This window comes from Ammodytes marinus, assembly GCF_949987685.1.
Source record: "Ammodytes marinus genome assembly, chromosome: 1".
NCBI lineage: Eukaryota > Metazoa > Chordata > Actinopteri > Uranoscopiformes > Ammodytidae > Ammodytes > Ammodytes marinus.
This window is the reverse complement of record NC_137230.1, coordinates 21531407-21548993: the sequence shown is the minus strand read 5'-3', so window position 1 is coordinate 21548993 and position 17587 is coordinate 21531407. Positions and strand designations below refer to the sequence as shown.

The window sequence follows — 17587 nt, the reverse complement described above, 5'->3', positions numbered from 1 at the left end:
GTAGTTACCCTTTTGAACTAAGTGAAATTTGCCTAAGTCGAGAGTTTGAGAATGCTTTTCCTCTAATAACTTTCAAAATGTTCAACTTTTTCAGGAGTTTGAAATTACCTCCTCTGGAATGGGCCCCAGGACCCCGAAAATATGAAAATATATGAAAATATGTATGTGGATCTGAAATGTTATTTTCCAAAAATGACTCCACAGCCCCATTCTAAGTGGATGGAGAAAATTCAAAAACGTACCTTTTCAAAAGGGTAACTAACCTTTTCAAAAGAGTAACTACTCTTTTTCAAAAGGGTAACTACTCTTTTTCAAAAGGGTAACTAACCTTTTCAAAAGGGTAACTAACCTTTTTAAAAGGGTAACTACTCTTTTCAAAAAGGGTAACTACTCTTTTCAAAAAGGGTAACTACTCTTTTCAAAAGTGTAACTACTCTTTTCAAAAGGGTAACTACTCTTTTCAAAAAGGGTAACTACTCTTTTTGAAAAGGGTAACTACTCTTTTCAAAAGGGTAACTACTCTTTTCAAAAGTGTAACTACTCTTTTTGAAAAGGGTAACTACTCTTTTCAAAAAGGGTAACTACTCTTTTCGAAAAGGGTAACTACTCTTTTTGAAAAGGGTAACTACTCTTTTCAAAAGGTTAACTAACCTTTTCAAAAGGGTTAGTTACCCTTTTCAAAAAGAGTAGTTACCCTTTTGAAAAGGTTAGTTACCCTTTTGAACTAAGTGAAATTTGCCTAAGTCGAGAGTTTGAGAATGCTTTTCCTCTAATAACTTTCAAAATGTTCAACTTTTTCAGGAGTTTGAAATTACCTCCTCTGGAATGGGCCCCAGGACCCCGAAAATATGAAAATATATGAAAATATGTATGTGGATCTGAAATGTTATTTTCCAAAAATGACTCCACAGCCCCATTCTAAGTGGATGGAGAAAATTCAAAAACGTACCTTTTCAAAAGGGTAACTAACCTTTTCAAAAGGGTAACTACTCTTTTCAAAAAGGGTAACTACTCTTTTTGAAAAGGGTAACTACTCTTTTCAAAAGGGTAACTACTCTTTTCAAAAGTGTAACTACTCTTTTTGAAAAGGGTAACTACTCTTTTCGAAAAGGGTAACTACTCTTTTTGAAAAGGGTAACTACTCTTTTCAAAAGGGTAACTACTCTTTTCAAAAGTGTAACTACTCTTTTTGAAAAGGGTAACTACTCTTTTCAAAAGGGTAACTACTCTTTTTGAAAAGGGTAACTACTCTTTTTGAAAAGGGTAACTACTCTTTTCAAAAGTGTAACTACTCTTTTTGAAAAGGGTAACTACTCTTTTCAAAAGGGTAACTACTCTTTTCAAAAGTGTAACTACTCTTTTTGAAAAGGGTAACTACTCTTTTCAAAAAGGGTAACTACTCTTTTCGAAAAGGGTAACTACTCTTTTTGAAAAGGGTAACTACTCTTTTTGAAAAGGGTAACTACTCTTTTCAAAAGGGTAACTACTCTTTTCAAAAGTGTAACTACTCTTTTTGAAAAGGGTAACTACTCTTTTCAAAAAGGGTAACTACTCTTTTCAAAAAGGGTAACTACTCTTTTCGAAAAGGGTAACTACTCTTTTTGAAAAGGGTAACTACTCTTTTCAAAAGGGTAACTACTCTTTTCAAAAGTGTAACTACTCTTTTTGAAAAGGGTAACTACTCTTTTCAAAAAGGGTAACTACTCTTTTTGAAAAGGGTAACTACTCTTTTCAAAAGGGTAACTACTCTTTTCAAAAGGGTAACTACTCTTTTTAAAAGGGTAACTACTCTTTTTTTGTGTACCTTATTGTAAAGTGTTACCGAGGTCTTTTTTCTTTTTTTCACAATAATCTGACTGTAGTTTCAGATATTTTGGATATGACTTTGGCCTTTCAATGTTTCACCATGTTCTGACATTTTATGGACTTAGCATTAAATCAAGAAAATAATATTTTCTGTTTGATGGCAGTGCTGCTCCTCCTGGCTGTGGCAGTGACCGCCTGTGGGAGACGCCACCATATCAAGAAAGGAACTGGTCTGCTAGTCGGCGAATCAGAAGACGACATTCGTGACAACGTCTTCAACTATGACGAGCAAGGAGGGGGTGAAGAGGATGAGGTGAGGAGGCTACACACGCCAAAGGGTCATGCTAAAATGCTGTTTGTACAGCTTGCGTGCAGGAAATGTGCATCTGGAATATGTATCAATCGTTAGGGTTGAGGAATGGAGGTGGCACAAAAGGTCAAGACATGTTTTCTGGTTGTATTCAATAGTAAAACAAATGGTATTCAGTCATAATTATGGTGTGTCACAATGAACTTGAACACAATTTTGTTTTTCCTGTTTTATTGTCACTGTATTCTTAAATGAATCTTCCTCTCACCTTCAGAATGCCTTTAACATTGACCTTCTGTGGAATCCCTATGACACACCTTCGACCCCTGGGTCCTACTGCCCACCTGGTATGCCTCGAGGCAAGCAGCCCCTCAGGAAGGATGCCCCGCATAACCTGCCCTCACCCATCTACCCACGGAGGCCTCCTGCCGATCCCACTGACATTGAGGACTATATCAATGATGTGAGGCTTTTACCGAAAACATTTTTATTTTAACTTAGTTAATAACATAACCATATCATAAGGTAACACCCACCACTGACTATCACTTGTTTTCTGATAAAACTCTTTCGTAATATATGTGAATACATTAAAGGAAAACTCGAGCGATTTATTACAAATCTGTTTAGCGTATACAACTAAAGACATTTTTATAAAGACTACAGTGACCCTAGAGAGACTTTAGTGAAGTCTGAGAAATTGCCTTTAGTGACTTGAGTCAGCATTGGTTAGTCCTGAGACTACACATTTGAAAATGAAAAAATATATATATAAAAAGATATCTGTGGGTGTTCAGTTTGGAAACAAATGATTAAGCAAACTTCTGAAGCCCGCTCCTCATCTCTGCTTAAAGGCCAAACTATTGGCTAGACTGATGTTTAAACCTCTTTTTTTAGGAGAATAGTTCCTATTAATAATGGTAGAGCAGTAGCATCTTTGTAGCCTGAGAGGCGAAACCCAATACGAGAGATTTTGTTGAGTAAATTGAAACTACAGTTTAAAAGGGAAAGGGACAAAAATTGTCTTTGAAAAGTGAGGGGGACATAACATGCTCCCCAACCCCAGTGAAAGTTACCCCTTGCTCATTAAACGTTATAAAACTTAAATCAAAAACAAATGACTTTCCTGTTAAAGGAAGATACTGGAGTGGGACTCAACAGGAACATTTTAATAACAAGTTAGATCTTAAGGAGAGAGAAGCAGTTTTGTAAGGTGTGGGCACAACTGTTTACCTAGAATCAAATGCAATAAGATTTTTCTGACAAATGTAAAAGAGAAAAAAATGTATGTGTATTGGATGTTATCCCACGCCATTGCGCCTTATTTGTAAATCACAATTTGCCTCAGGGAGCATTAAAGGTGCTACAAGGAACTTTTTAATATTTTGGGGACAGTCTAATTTTCCTCTGATGATCATAAATTATATGTAACAGCAAACGAGACCATCAGTGCAAAGAATGCTATTTTTCTAAAGTCTTTCTCAATGCCTTTGTCATGGGTACGCTCTTACTTACTTACTTACTGCCCTTTATGCCTAGTGGCATGTAGGGCAGCAACGAAGGATCTCCACTCCTGTCTGCTTTGGGCGAGCTTTTGGATAGGGTACGCTCACCCAGGAACTAAAGCTGGCGTAGTAAAGTACTGCTTTTGTCCAAAGGGTGTGCAAGAATTAACACAAACTGAAAGTTCCTCAGAGCAATATGTACAGCATAGGACACCCTCTGCTCTGTTCTTACACCCTTGATTTGGGAGAAAAAAAACTGCATTACCAGGGCTTCAGCCTTATAAACCTATAATCAAAAATCATGTTTTCCCCCTTAGGGCCTGGAGGCTGCAGACAACGATCCTAACGTGCCTCCATACGACACTGCCCTGATCTATGACTATGAGGGAGAGGGCTCAGTGGCAGGAAGCCTCAGCTCCATCGCGTCATGTGGCTCCGATGAAGACCAAGACTATGACTACCTCAACGACTGGGGACCACGCTTTCAGAAACTGGCCAACATGTATGACCCACGTTAAGGAGAGAAGACCCGTGTGATTCCCCTATCAGTCAGGGACACAGATCATGCCTAAGGTGTTTTTTTCTGGACAAAAAAAATATATTCTAGAAGTCTAGGATAGGATTTGAAGTGTTCCAAGGGGGGGAAAAAATGCTATGCAAAAACCACAGACCTTTAACATCTGATGGGCCCAGGTTTTTTAAATTTTTATTGAGGATCATTTGTCACAACTGACAAAATGGCTCATTGGAAAGTGTCTCGGGAAAAGTGAATGAGACCTTGAAATCGTGTGTTGTTGGCACGATCAGCCGCAAGGACAGGAGCTGTGCATACTACAAGGGCGGGGAGGATGTGTGTTAAAATGATTGTCCAGGCATGGTTTTTATTGATCCTCAGTAGTGATGCACACAGTGAAGCAATCCCTGAGATCTAAAATATATATATTTTAAATGTATTTCTTTTTTTTATATAAGTGATTATTTTATAAGAGAAATTTGCTTTGATATTCATTTTGATTGTTTTTTATTTCTTTCTGTCAGAAATCCTCCATTCCAGCCTGTAAATTTTTTGGAAGCGCAAAATAATACTCACCAATACATACCGTACCACACAATGCTCTGTAATCAAATTGTTTTTCTTTTTTTTTTAATATGTTCACTGAATGGAGGTTTTACTAGTGCTTACAGAATAAATGTAAATCTTTTATTTGGTTTTTGTATTGTTCATTATGAAATAAGTCTCTCCTCGCAGGCTGTACTAGTTTTACTCATATTTCAAACATAAACAAATACAGCATGAGGAACAAGATACAATCTTTAGATAACACTTTATTTGAATGTTTAGCAACACCATCCTTCAAGAGTCAAATATATTCATGTGTAGCCATAGTAACAACACACAGTCCCTAATTCAAAGACCTTATTTTCAAAGAAAACACAACCTCATCCATTAACTTAAACCTATCTCGCAGGGAGAGAAGGAGTAACCCAAATCAGCCATTCAAATCACTAGCAGGACAGAGGCTTTGATATTTCAACCTTAAAAAGGGGGATTTTAAAATGTAGTTTCCTCACTGATGGATTCCTTATCACTTGTTTCAGTTCAGTCAACAACAAAAAATGACTCAAGGACTCACTATTAGGTATAAATGTCCACAGCAATATACTACAATCAATATAAATATTTCCTGCCGCTCACTTGAAAACCAAACGCAATGATGCGACCTCAATGTGTTTTTGTAGATGTGAGTCAATTCAATGAATGCTAATATATTTGGTGCATGTCATCTCTGACAAAGTAGATCAAATCACACATATTTTCTACTTTTCTTACAGTACAGAATAATTCAAGTTAATAAGTGCTTGCGGTTCCTTTGCTACGTTGAATCCAAACCTGTAAATGCTACAGTAGCATAAATATGATCCCATATGAGTTTCGGATATTAGCACACTGTGTTTGGGAATTCTAAGACAGAGCATATACTTGTTGATTGCACAGTAAATGTTGATTAGAGGGCTTTTCTGAACTATCTAGCGACTTAGACAAGTTGGAGACATCCTGTTTGGATAGACTTGCTTACTTACTTGCTCCTCCCTGGCATAATAATATGGCTATGCAAACAAGCAAAAGAGAGAAATTATGAAATTCCTTCCAAAGCAATCACACCAACTTGTTGAGGCCTGTTTTCAGATCATCAAAATGGGTCTGCTAACTAGAAATCAACTGCAAATGTCTATTTACCAAAAAGTCTCCAGGAAGTGCAGAGCTTAAAGAATATTTTATGATTTCACTTTCAAGTTTATAAAGCTCCAGTGGGGAATCAATGCCACAACATTCCCACAGTCCCTGATGACCCACACAAACTGCAGCAGTGGGGAAATCATTGGAGACATACATATACTTCTATAAATTAGACCATTTGTGGATCCATGTCCTCTTCTCTTTGTTTGCGGGGCGGAGGCTGAGGTTCGTCTTCTCCTGTGTCTTGTTTGTCCCTCTCAGCCTCCAACCAGCTCTGTGGGACGATCATCTTCTTGGGCCCATGAGGGTGGGGACCCAGCAGGGCTTCAATGTCCTCGTAGTTCACCACCTCACGCTCTATCAGTGCATTGGCCAACTGGAAAAGACAGAGCCCAACCAATGTGAATTCTGAAGTAAATACAGCTTCTGTGCTCAATGATAGCAAAACAAATTTAGATATGGTCTCACAATTCAACATTAATGATCAAAGAAGGGATCAACTGACCTGTATCAGCTTGTCTCTGTTGTCCAGTAGCAGCTTCTCTGTGTGCCTGTAAGCACGGGCTATCAACAACTTAGCCTCCTGAAAGAACAACAAGTTCTGTCAGATCTATACATTATGATGCCATGCAACAACATTCACTGTGTATGCTAGGTTAGTGAGAAATAGTCCTATTTCAGAACACATAATGCCCCATTCAAATAACGGCACAAAGTGAAAGCTTTGAGGTGATAGCCAAGACTCATTGTGTCAACATTCACAGTGTGCTAATGTAGGCTAACAGAGAAGAGAGAAGCAATCCAGTTTTAGAACCCACGTGGTCCATCTGCTGCTGCAGGCCCTGGCTGAAAGGACGGCGTCCAATGGCACCTTGCTGCTCTGTGTCCGGGAAGGACACCTGGCCGACGCTGTCACACATGCCATACTGCTTCACCATAGAGTAGGCCACACGTGTCACCTTACGCAAGTCATCTTGAGCTCCTAAAGACACAGAGCAAGGATAATTAACTTTAGGTAAAAACCCAACTGGGTGCCAATGTATATATTACCCAGCATGTCATTTCACTTTAACAAAAATAATGAGAAACAAACTGCAAGCGCAAAGGTCAGGATAAGGCACTAAAAAACACTTCAGTCTTTATTATGAGCTCATTACACTTGTTTCCACTGATGTTTCTCTCATTTGATTCATTTCCTACAAATGGTCGGAGAAAAATCATTATTTGTTAACAATTGAGATTTGAAAGGGTAGGAAACTGAGAAGTAAAAGCTATTGAGGAATCGTTTGGAGGCAAATCAGCAGGATCATATATGTGGCATTGGAAGAAGGTTACATGCATGGTAGCAGTGGATATGAAATAGAAGGGGCGTACCTGTTGTAACCTTGTTGAAGGTGATAGCCTCAGCGGTTCGTCCTCCCAGAGCCATGCACATCCGCTCAAAGAGCTGCTCTTTGGTGAACAGGAACTGGTCACGAGGCAAAATCTGGGCAAATCCCAGGGCTGCGTTAGTCCGCGGGGCAATGGACACCTGAAATACACACCACAACATCAGTGAGTTATTTCAAAAGGGAATTAAAACCAAGGACACAGAGTCATATGTGTGACAGCCCAATGGATCAAATGTGAGCTGAGATAGAGCAACCGATAAAAGAGGGTGACTTTCTCACCTTGAGATCACAGATACATATACATTTAATAAAATACATTTAAAAAACTTAAAGAACCACTCGTATCAATAAAGTACATAACTAAGAAGACAAAGTAAAAACTTGTTAGACACACTATATTAATTTATTTCTTCAGATATGGCGTCTAACTCTTCAATAAAATCAGAAAATACAAGCATCAATAAGTTTAAACTATAAAAAGTGCCAACACCTCGATCTAATGGAACACTCTGATTAAACTAAATATGGCAGACATACAATTAGGAGTAAGAACCTACACTCCAGCTAGGAGCAGACAGGCGTTGAGTGTGTTCCTACCTTCATGACTGCCTCTGTGTGCTCAAGCAGCCATCCCACTAAGGCATGTCCAGACTCATGGAAGGCAACAATCCTCTGCTCCTCTTTAGACAGGATCTTACTCTTCTTTACACTTCCTGAACACACACACACACAGAAAAAATACACAGATATTGGTCAGATTTTGCTAAAGTAGCAATTAAGCTTTATGGAATGTATTGTTTGCCCACAACACAGCATACCTGCTATCACTCTCTCCACCGCATACTCAAAGTTGAAGGTGTGGATGGACTTGTGTCCTTCTCTTGCAGCATGCAGAGCGGCTTCGTTACAAATGTTGGCAATATCAGCACCTGCGGAGACCAGGTGAGTTAGCAAAAAGAGATCAATCATATGGGCCAGGGCTGTACAGTGCAACAGTTTTGATCGCATTTGCTACTGAAATTGATCACGTGCGATGATGAATACAAGTCCATTCGCACTAGTGCTAGTTGATAATGAGGAGAGGCTGTCTTTGAAACACAGAGGAGAGATGCAGAACACTGCTTAGAGGGCTCTACATTAACACTCCAAATGGGGGTAAATGTAGTCTTAGGCAAGTAAGTTATTGAGTTCACCCTTCACTTTGGCTGGTGAAAGATATGTCTCCTCGGGATCTGTGTTCGTGCAGCGATTCTACCGTAAAACTTCACCAACGGTAATAACCGGAAGGAGATTACCGCAGTTAAATTGGCGCGTGTGCAAACAGAACATTTCCTGTGCGCCTTCACGTTAAAAGCCTGTTAATAGCCAAACGTGAGTTGACTTTTATTTTGAAGCCGGTAAGAACAGGAAGTTAGCAGGCAACTCATTCAGCTGCAGAGAAAAGTCAACAGTAGTCTAAAAACAAAGTTTGAAATAAGCCACTGAAGAACAACTTCCAACACATTCAAAACACAACCTATTTAATTGATCCTAAATTGTACCAATATGTATACTTATTTATTTAATAGGCTATGTTTAATGTTTTAAAGTTTGGTTTTAATTAACAGAAGGACATTTTCTAAAAATTATTATTATTAATATAATAATTATATGTATATACAAAACATATATAGATATAGATATTATTTTTATATTTTTCCCCATAAAAATAATTCTGAATCAGCAAAAAATTGCAATTGGCAGGTTAGATTATTTTGTCTAAATTGTAATCAGTGCACCCCTATTAATTATTCTACAATTATTACTGCACACACTAGGATATAATATTAATTGAGAATCTCAAAGGAGACCAAGATGACAGGCTCAAAGGTAATTACAGTGAAATGCAAGGGTTAAGGTTATGCAAATTTTCGATCATACTTTGTGTGCTACCAAATACATTTTTGTGCTACTGAATCACCTAAAAAAATATAAAATCCATGACAACAAAAATATAAATATGTGTACATACCACTGAAGCCTGGGGTGAGCTCAGCCAGACGCAGGGAGTAGAAATGAGCCGGTTCGTTCAGCTTCAAGATCTTAAGATGTTGCTCAAAGATCTCCTTCCTCTCCTGAAAAAAGCAACAATTGAAAATGAGACGAACACGATTTAAATGACAGACTCTGTCTATACCAGCAACACAGTAAATGTGGTCTAGCTTTTCCCAAGCTTACAGGTATCTGCTGTTTGTGTGAGAATGTATCATGGAACAGATTGATATGATAAGGAGCAGCTACGAGGCGTTAAGCATTAATCTTGAAATATGGAGTTCCCTGACAAAGTACATTTTCTGCTGAAAAACACACAACAAATGTTTGCTTTACAAAATTACAAAAAAACATCAAGATTGGACAAAAACAGGAGATATGATTTCTTTTACAGATTTAAAAAGGTGTGATTAACTCAAACTTAACTTGCTGTTTTAAATCGGGTACAAACACAACTAAGTAGGGGTACAGTAACTACATCATTAAGGTTGCTGAAAAGTCCACCTGCAATGTGGGCAGATCAATGAATATGTGCCTGTCCAGTCTGCCCGGCCTCATGAGAGCATTGTCCAAGATATCAGCTCTGTTGGTGGAAGCGAGGACGATGACGTGGTCCGTCGTTCCCATCCCTGCAAAAAAAAAGAAAGAAAGAAGAGGCGTTCAACTTTTTCCTATTTTGTATGAAAAGTCAGCCTCTGAGGACAACAAATACAAGGCCATGCAATGCCAATGTGTCAACTCACCATCCATCTCCACCAGCAGCTGGTTGAGGGTCTGCTCCTCTTCGGTGTTGGAGAAACCTGACGTGTTGTTGGAGCGCTTCTTTCCCACCGCGTCGATCTCGTCGATGTAGACGATGCAGGGTGCTCGGCTTCGGGCCTCCTTGAACAGACTCCTGACCCTCGCAGCGCCCAGGCCTACACAACACAAGTCACATCAAAACACTGAGGAGCAATAAACAGCAAATGTGGCTCAATCAAATATCAAGATATCTTTTTATCAACCATACCTATTGGTGTGAGAGGATGTTTGCACAAAAATAATATTAAGTAATGTATACAGAAAAACAGTCCGGATCTTTTGATCTTTTACATACCTCCAATGACCTCCACAAACTCAGATCCAGCCATAGCCAGAAAGGGCACCTGGGCCTCAGTGGCTACAGCCTTAGCCAGCAGGGTCTTCCCGCAGCCTGGGGGCCCGAGCAGCAGTGCACCCTTGGGAACCTTTGCTCCCAACTGGAGGTATCGTTCAGGAGTCTGACAAAGGTTAAAAAAAAACATGCGCTTTACATAAAATAAAATAAATTATTGTTTTTTTAAACATGGGTAAATTTACTATACAAGTGCAACATATATTCATTTTCATTTAACTTTTATTTATCCTCACTATGAGTCTAGCTTCTTACCTTGAGGTAGTCAACAAATTCCTCTACTTCCATCTTAGCCTCGTGCATGCCTGCTACGTCTTTGAAACTCACACCTTTACCCGACTTGCCATCCACAATGGTGAACTTGGCCATCTTCAGCTGATTCTGTTGAGTGTGTTGTTATAGGTAATTAATGTGCTTAGTTAAATGAGAGGGACACAACAAGAATTTTACCAGTACACATGCCAATTTATGCTGTTGCACTCACGAAGGCGCTGAAGCCGCCCTCTCTGCCGCCCATCCCTGCTAGTCGGAAGATATACCAGAGAATGGCGACACCAATAGCAGCCATCCCCAAAGCATAGACTGCACTGCAAAGTAAATGGATAGGAACAGATTGCATTTCGTTTTGTTTTGTTTTTTCACCCTTAGGACAAAATCAAAATTCAAGACATTTAAAAATACAGTTGGAGTTGCTCCCCAATTTGACCAGTCTCTTTAAATGGATATACCAGTCAGACACATGTTTTAAAGAAACCATTATGGAATTAAAACACATATGGGGGGGGGTCTATTGGTTCATTACAAACAAATAATGAGAAGAAGAATCCAACACAATTACAAGTTAATTGAAAATGTTGTTTTTTCTTGCAATTGACAAAACTGACTAAAAATTGCTAATTTAACCTTCTCAGGCGCATGATAAATGAATTTATTTTGATTTTCTAAAGTCCAATCTGCGGTAGGTGATGTCCTTACTTCCCAAAGAATCCGGTGCGTTTGTAGGACACCGGTATCCTGTCCTTGGTGTCAATTTGCAGCTCTTCTTCAGCAGCTCTCAGCTTCTCCTCAAATTTGTCAATATTGGCCACCTGCATTCTGTACATGAGTGCCAGCCTCTGCAAAAGCAAGAAACATGGCAGAAAAAAAGAAAGGGATGAGCATACAAGTCGACTGCAAACGGTTCACAGGCTAATTGCTAATTGTGTGTTTGCATGAAAACATACAGGCCTCCCGAATATAACCGCTCCGGGATGAAGGTAGATTTCTACGATGTCACTCTCAGGAACCACTTGCACACGTGACACCTCTCCCTTGGCCAGCATCTCGTTGACAAAGTCGTTCCAAGAGATGTTACCGCCGCTAGTGTTAATGGAGTTGAGCAGGCTCATGATGAGCGCTATGATAAAGAGGGTCCGCAGGCGCTCCCGGTACATCTGGTCCTCCTGCTCACGGCGCTTCTTCTCCTCTGAATGGTGAAGCGGATTGACCAGAAATAAAAACATTAGGATGACAGCCAGCTCCTCAAAGCAGCCACAGCAGTTCATCACTCACCTTCATCTTCCTCTGGAGTTTTTCCCTTCTCTGGTTCTTTACTTTTGTTTTTCTCTTGTCTAGATTGAGATGAACTGAAGAAGTAGGTGGCCCCTGGAATCAAAGTAGCCATAAGCAAGATGTAAACAGACCATATGTATGTGTAAGGGTATAATCATACTACGGTTGATCAAACTGAGCATTTACCTAATAGATTTACCAAACCAACTGGGTTCCTCATCAGGTTGTTCCTGATTAACTCTTTGGTGACTCCAACCATACCAGGACCCAAAGGTCTGCAGAGAAGACTCTGAGAAAAGGAACGTCGGCACAACAGATTTTGTTGAGATAAAATGTCAGTAAAAGTGTAACACAGAAGAAGTCAAAACAATTGCTGTGGTTTGAACACATCGAAATGTCATCAACACAGTGGATGCCGTTACAGCAGAGTAGAAGCAGTAAAGTATCATCTCATTTGAGATGGAAGAACTTCTAGTGAAGTAAAAAAATAACATTTAATAAAATATACCATGGCTACTTTTGAAAGTGTTTCAACATTTTACATTAAACATACAGTTTCCACTACCACCCATTACAAATTACAGGTTTACAGCTAAACGCAAGTTTGATTCAAGTCATTGCATGATTTTTCTTTTAATGCCAATCTTAATGAAATTAATGACAATCATAACCGCAGAGAGAAAAGGGACATCAATTAATTTGGGTTTGGAACATTGTTTGTATAAAACATGATATGTTGAAATGTTAAAATATTGAAAAAAATATATTTTTTAAATAAATTTAGTAGGCTCAGGCTGTCATCATTTCATTTCAGTTTTTTTAAATACAAAACTAAATAAACAATTATATTGTCGCACCAAAATAAAAAGATGCTCCAAACTATTTGGAGTTTAAACCGCATAACAATCCAACTCCTTTTGGCTTTTGAAAGATTGATTGAAGACATGTTAATACTCATTACGGGCTTACATTAGATATATTTCGGTAAACTTTAAGAGTTTTTAAGTAGGCTTATATGTAGGAATCATGTAAGACAAAACTCTGTTAACATTGAGAAAACCCCTTCCCAATGTGAAGTGAAGTATAGTCGGCTTACCTGGATGAGTTTCTGTGGCTGACTCGAAAGTGACCGCTCCGAGTTTGAAAGACGCATCTTCCTGACATTATACCATTCTGACAGCACATTTCTAACACTATCGCTGGATGTCTGCTTGTTTGCTAAAACCCGATAGTTTCGTCTTGACAGGGTCAGCGATAAACCTCTGCTAGGTTTTCTACAAAGGGCAGCGCGTTGCTGCAACAACAACGCTAACATACTGTCTGTTTCCACTGAATGTACTTTAACTTAAAATGCGCGATGCCATAGCTATCAGCTTTCTATGAAGCTTAAATCAAGTATGCTACAACCTTAGACTGTACACAACAAGAGGTTATAACACATTTGTTTACCTCGGACGGTTACTTAACCGTGCAGCCGAGCAAAGATGTCAGCTCCAAAGCAACACTGCTAATATTTACACTCCCGGTGTTCTTGCGCGCGGAAGAGAAAGCAAAAAAACACCACACGTATTTACCATGGACCTACTCTATATTAGTTATTTTTGTCATTGTGGCATATCCTTTGTTTAGACTTGTTTAAAGTACGCTTTAGATTGATCATTACAGTTGAAAGCATATCGTAGCAGCAGAACCCTCGAACTCTCAACTTCAACCTTTATGTTGTTGTTCTTCAAGGACCTGCTAGCTGCGCACACATTTGCGCAGGAACTAAAAAATAAAGTAAATAGTCTCAGGTCTCAAGTATTTTTTCCAGAAATGGAGTCAACTGCAAGTATACTAGATGTATGTATTTAGTATTGCCCACTAGAAAACCAAAATAAACGGTGCGTGATTCAGCAGAGTAGCATCGTTATGTTAACTGCAATATATAGAGTCTTTGATGCGGCGCACACTCACTGCGCATTTAAGGTCCAGGCCATAGGGGTGATCCTATGTAGGCGTAGGAAAAATTATTCTAGCTGTAATATTATGAGAAATAAACAAATTGTAGTCTTGGTCTAAAAAAGTACTTTCTTACCCCCCCCCCCCCCCCCCCCCTCACCCCTTTTTCCGTTTACAATCCGTCTGTGGGGGTCCAGTAGGAAGTGGATCAACAATCGAATGATCATTTCACTCATATTATCACTTTAGTGGTCTTACAACTCTCCCCATTACAACACACATTTTATATAGGCTATAGTATATGGTTACAACACACCATACCCGGTATTCCCTACATTATTGGTTCAGTTGATTTAGAATCAATTTGACCTTGAGCCACTTTGGGCCCAGGGTTTGTTTTTTAATGTGTGGTCTGGCTGTTCGAGACCAGTCTTTTAATGAATGGAACTAATGTGGGATAGTATACTGGGCTGCGTGCCTGCTAATTAGCGTGGACTACGTGCTAATTTCCTGTTATTATCATTTAGGTGTGGATGCACTTTATAGGAGCAATGCACAATTAACCAGTAGCCTATGTAAAGTGTTATATATTTAGTAGCAATGCAAAACAATTCAATTGTTTCAACTCATAATAGTGTTTCTGTGTTCATCTCAGAATGTAACGATCATCTGCATAAAAATATGAAAGACTTACAACCACCGATTTATTTGTATCTATTTTTATCTTGTTTATGTAATTGTGCTTATTTTACCTGCTGTATTATTGTTTATGATAGCATAACATTTCTAATCTAATCATTATTTAAATTTGTATCAACACTGTAGCAGTACTCCAGCAGAGTGCGCTGTTAGCCTGTATTCAGTAAACCTTCGTCTAATTAGGTTGAGCAAAACACATGAGACTGTTGGTCACTACAGTACATGACACCAATATGATGCTGTAAAGAACCTACAACATAATTTTGGAGTGATGACCAACAGTCTGATGTTTTTCTGTCCAAAAAATGACCTCAGTTAGTCATTTGTGATGACTGTCTCTTCTTTACTTGAAAGTGCACAAGTCAGTGAAAATAGCTAGAATGAAAAAAAAACATAGCATTCAGATTTCTGAGCCTCACATTCCCAACCCTGTTGTAAAATAACCACATTTAATAATACCACGAATATCGACGTGTACGGGTCGGTTTGAGTGACATATTAAGGTATCCAATAAGAGTAGAGATATTTTTCTTTGAGCCAATTACAGCCTTCGTTTCAGTCTTTGGCGTTTCATTAGGAACGTGGGTGCGTTGGGTTTTTTCACAAGCAGGCCCCGCTTTCCTGCCAACTGGCTCGCTCTTTTCATAGTAGCCTAGTCTATATATCTCTCTCTAACCATGTCATGTGTTTGGGGTATAACTTCACAGATTCGTTAAATAACAAAAAAAAAAACGTGTAGCCTTCTTCATGAACCCCAAATGTATGGGAAATATTGATACCCGTGAGTATACTTTTGTGAGAAGTGAATTAGCCAATACCGAACATCCACGTAATATGTAGTTTAATAACACATCGTTTGTGTGAATGCAGGCAGTTATCAGCTTTAAGAAACTGCTTACACATATTCACCTTTTGCAGCAGTACAAAATCACATTTCGAAATGACGTTAACGTTTAAACAAATATAAATAAATGTTGATGTTTTCAAAATTGTGGAAAACGAGTGCACCCTATGCCTGTACTCCATTTCCTTTTCTCAGGTCTCCATCTATATAATGGAGTGTTGTCTGTTGCATATGAAACTGTGCACCGCGGTCAGCCACGTTGGAGCCTTGAGTCTGTTTATTCTGAAGCTTGAGCATTATGTTGTATAGATCCAAAATGGCGTAAGTTTCATTGCATGCGGGAAAGCGTATCCGCCTACACTTTAGGAACCAATCAGGAGGTTCGTTTCATTCACGAAGCGTTTCCGTCGCGAACGTCCACAGAGTGAAGTCAAAGGCCGATCGAATACCGCTCGAATGGGTTGGCGGAGAGGATTAAACAGAAACTAAATATGCTATTTTGATGGTTTACCTTCACCCAAGAAAGCCTACCATCGTGCAAAAGGAGTGCTAATCGTTCGTAGTCTGCGGTGGTAAACGAGTATTTGTGGATATTTTATTGTTTTTTTCATCGGACTTCTTGTTTCTTGGTCTACACGGTTTTAGCCTCGATTCTAGTGAGCTGCTTTTGAGCTGCGATGGTCGTCGCGAGTTTATGCGGATGTCTTCGGACCAGTCTAAACTAAACCAACGGTAACAAATGGGACCATCCAGCATCGGCCGAAAACATCGCGGCATAGACTAAACATTAGAGATTGACGTATCTATTGCATTTGTGGACGTTCAAACAGAGGTAAGTCGCATTTGTACAGTTCCTGCATAGCTAAAAGCTAACACGTTAACAACAACAAACTAGGCTACTAGCCTATTTCTCCCCCTTGGTTCACTCTGATTGATGTGTGCTGCGTCAAAGGTCAACTTACAATATTTTCATCTAAGTCGGAATTTTATGCGTGGATATGCTTAAAATGCTTTTAAATTAAGTGTTTTCATGTAGCCTTTACGTTGTTTGAATGGACATTCACAGATAGGCTATGTTTTAGCAAGTTGCTGCGCTTCTTGAACACAGCCCTTCTTTGGCTTAAGCTTGTTTGTTTTGTTTGTATTTTTGTAAATGCTGATCATTCATTTCATGTCTTGCACATTGAGGTTACGTACGTTATTTAAATTGGTTTCAATAAACTTATTCGAGTAGTTTATGGGAGTATGGGGATATTTTCAAATCAAATACTGAATGTTTTGATTCAGCGACTAATGCTGCATACACATATACCATACATGTACACTTGCGTGTATTCATAGACACAGAATAACAGATCAGCCTTGTTCATGTGTTTTTAGAGGCAGAATTGGTTACATCACACTGCATTTACAGCAACATTTGGAGTAATGTTTAGCCAAATGTATTGCAATAACACCTTCCATGTTTACCTTATTATGTTGATATAAGCCATACTAGTCTATTGCTTTTCCAGTTTGTGTGCACAGCGTCATACATTCCAGTCATGAAACACTATGTCTTGGCCATTTGCTGGTCTGTTCCAGCACTAAAGCAAAACGGATGTGCTACAAGTCTGTTTAAGGAAAGCAATGAATTAGCTTGTCAGAATTAAAACCCATGGAGAAAATTAGTGTGCCGTGTAGGACTATAAAATTAACAGTGCTTGGGAATGCCCAGAGACTACCTGGATTTATCAGGAAGTGTTTGTATTTAGCAGGCTATCTGTGGACTGTTTGGATGGATATCTGTCACAATTACCTAAGTTAGCTCTGTGGAGTGCTTGTGTTTTCTGTGTTAGATAATATGTGAAGGAGGGGCACAACATTGTGGGAATCAAGATGAGCTGTAGAGGAAATGGAATTTGGAGGAGAAGCTCTCCACTTTGGTGCAGTACCAGTGCTGAAGAAAACACTGCAGTGCCGCTGGTGGTGTTTTCTACCAAGATACTGAGTGTTTTAGCTTGTTGGGGCGTTCATGTTGACTACACTGCAGAGGCAGTGATGCCTTTCTCTGTGTCCCTTGAGCTTGCCTATAGGTCCTAATTCTCTGTGCCATAGTTAAAGCCTCAATTCAAAGG

The 17587-nt window shown here is 39.1% G+C and overlaps 3 protein-coding genes across 4 annotated transcripts in view; 2 read left to right on the top strand and 1 right to left on the bottom strand.

Annotated features, from left to right (window-relative positions):
• cdh15 (cadherin 15, type 1, M-cadherin (myotubule)) overlaps positions 1-4139 on the top strand; it is a gene marked incomplete at both ends in the record, with an annotated part of 28184 nt that extends 24045 nt beyond the window's left edge. The window contains 3 exons of the mRNA XM_080028551.1: positions 1971-2119; positions 2391-2579; positions 3939-4139. Of these exons, the coding sequence (XP_079884677.1) occupies positions 1971-2119; positions 2391-2579; positions 3939-4139 (539 nt within the window). The remainder of the gene's footprint in view (positions 1-1970; positions 2120-2390; positions 2580-3938) is intronic.
• A 788-nt stretch (positions 4140-4927) lies between these two features.
• spg7 (SPG7 matrix AAA peptidase subunit, paraplegin) lies at positions 4928-13676 on the bottom strand. The gene is made up of 17 exons (XM_080025186.1): positions 13083-13676; positions 12173-12275; positions 11987-12079; positions 11659-11900; positions 11411-11550; positions 10920-11022; positions 10691-10816; positions 10379-10541; positions 10026-10199; positions 9787-9911; positions 9263-9365; positions 8070-8180; positions 7849-7964; positions 7235-7391; positions 6679-6842; positions 6366-6443; positions 4928-6236 (listed from the first exon to the last, which is right to left on the bottom strand). The coding sequence occupies exons 1-17, from the start codon at positions 13299-13301 to the stop codon at positions 6030-6032; spliced, it is 2424 nt and encodes an 807-aa protein (XP_079881312.1). The 5' UTR covers positions 13302-13676; the 3' UTR covers positions 4928-6029.
• Positions 13677-15924: 2248 nt separating this feature from the next.
• ankrd11 (ankyrin repeat domain 11) overlaps positions 15925-17587 on the top strand; it is a 176387-nt gene continuing 174724 nt past the window's right edge. For both annotated transcript variants that reach the window (XM_080030440.1, XM_080030439.1), the window contains exon 1: positions 15925-16302. The gene's annotated coding sequence lies outside the window, so the exon portion shown is untranslated. The remainder of the gene's footprint in view (positions 16303-17587) is intronic.

Excerpts from the sequence above, each read along its gene's own strand:
- spg7 (XM_080025186.1), bottom strand. The coding sequence starts at position 13,301 with ATGTTAGCGTTGTTGTTGCAGCAACGCGCTGCCCTTTGTAGAAAACCT. Across the intron at positions 7,392-7,848 it reads ACACAGAGGCAGTCATGAAG|GTGTCCATTGCCCCGCGGAC; the intron begins GTAGGAACACAC and ends TGTGTATTTCAG. Across the intron at positions 6,843-7,234 it reads CTTCAACAAGGTTACAACAG|GAGCTCAAGATGACTTGCGT; the intron begins GTACGCCCCTTC and ends CTGTGTCTTTAG.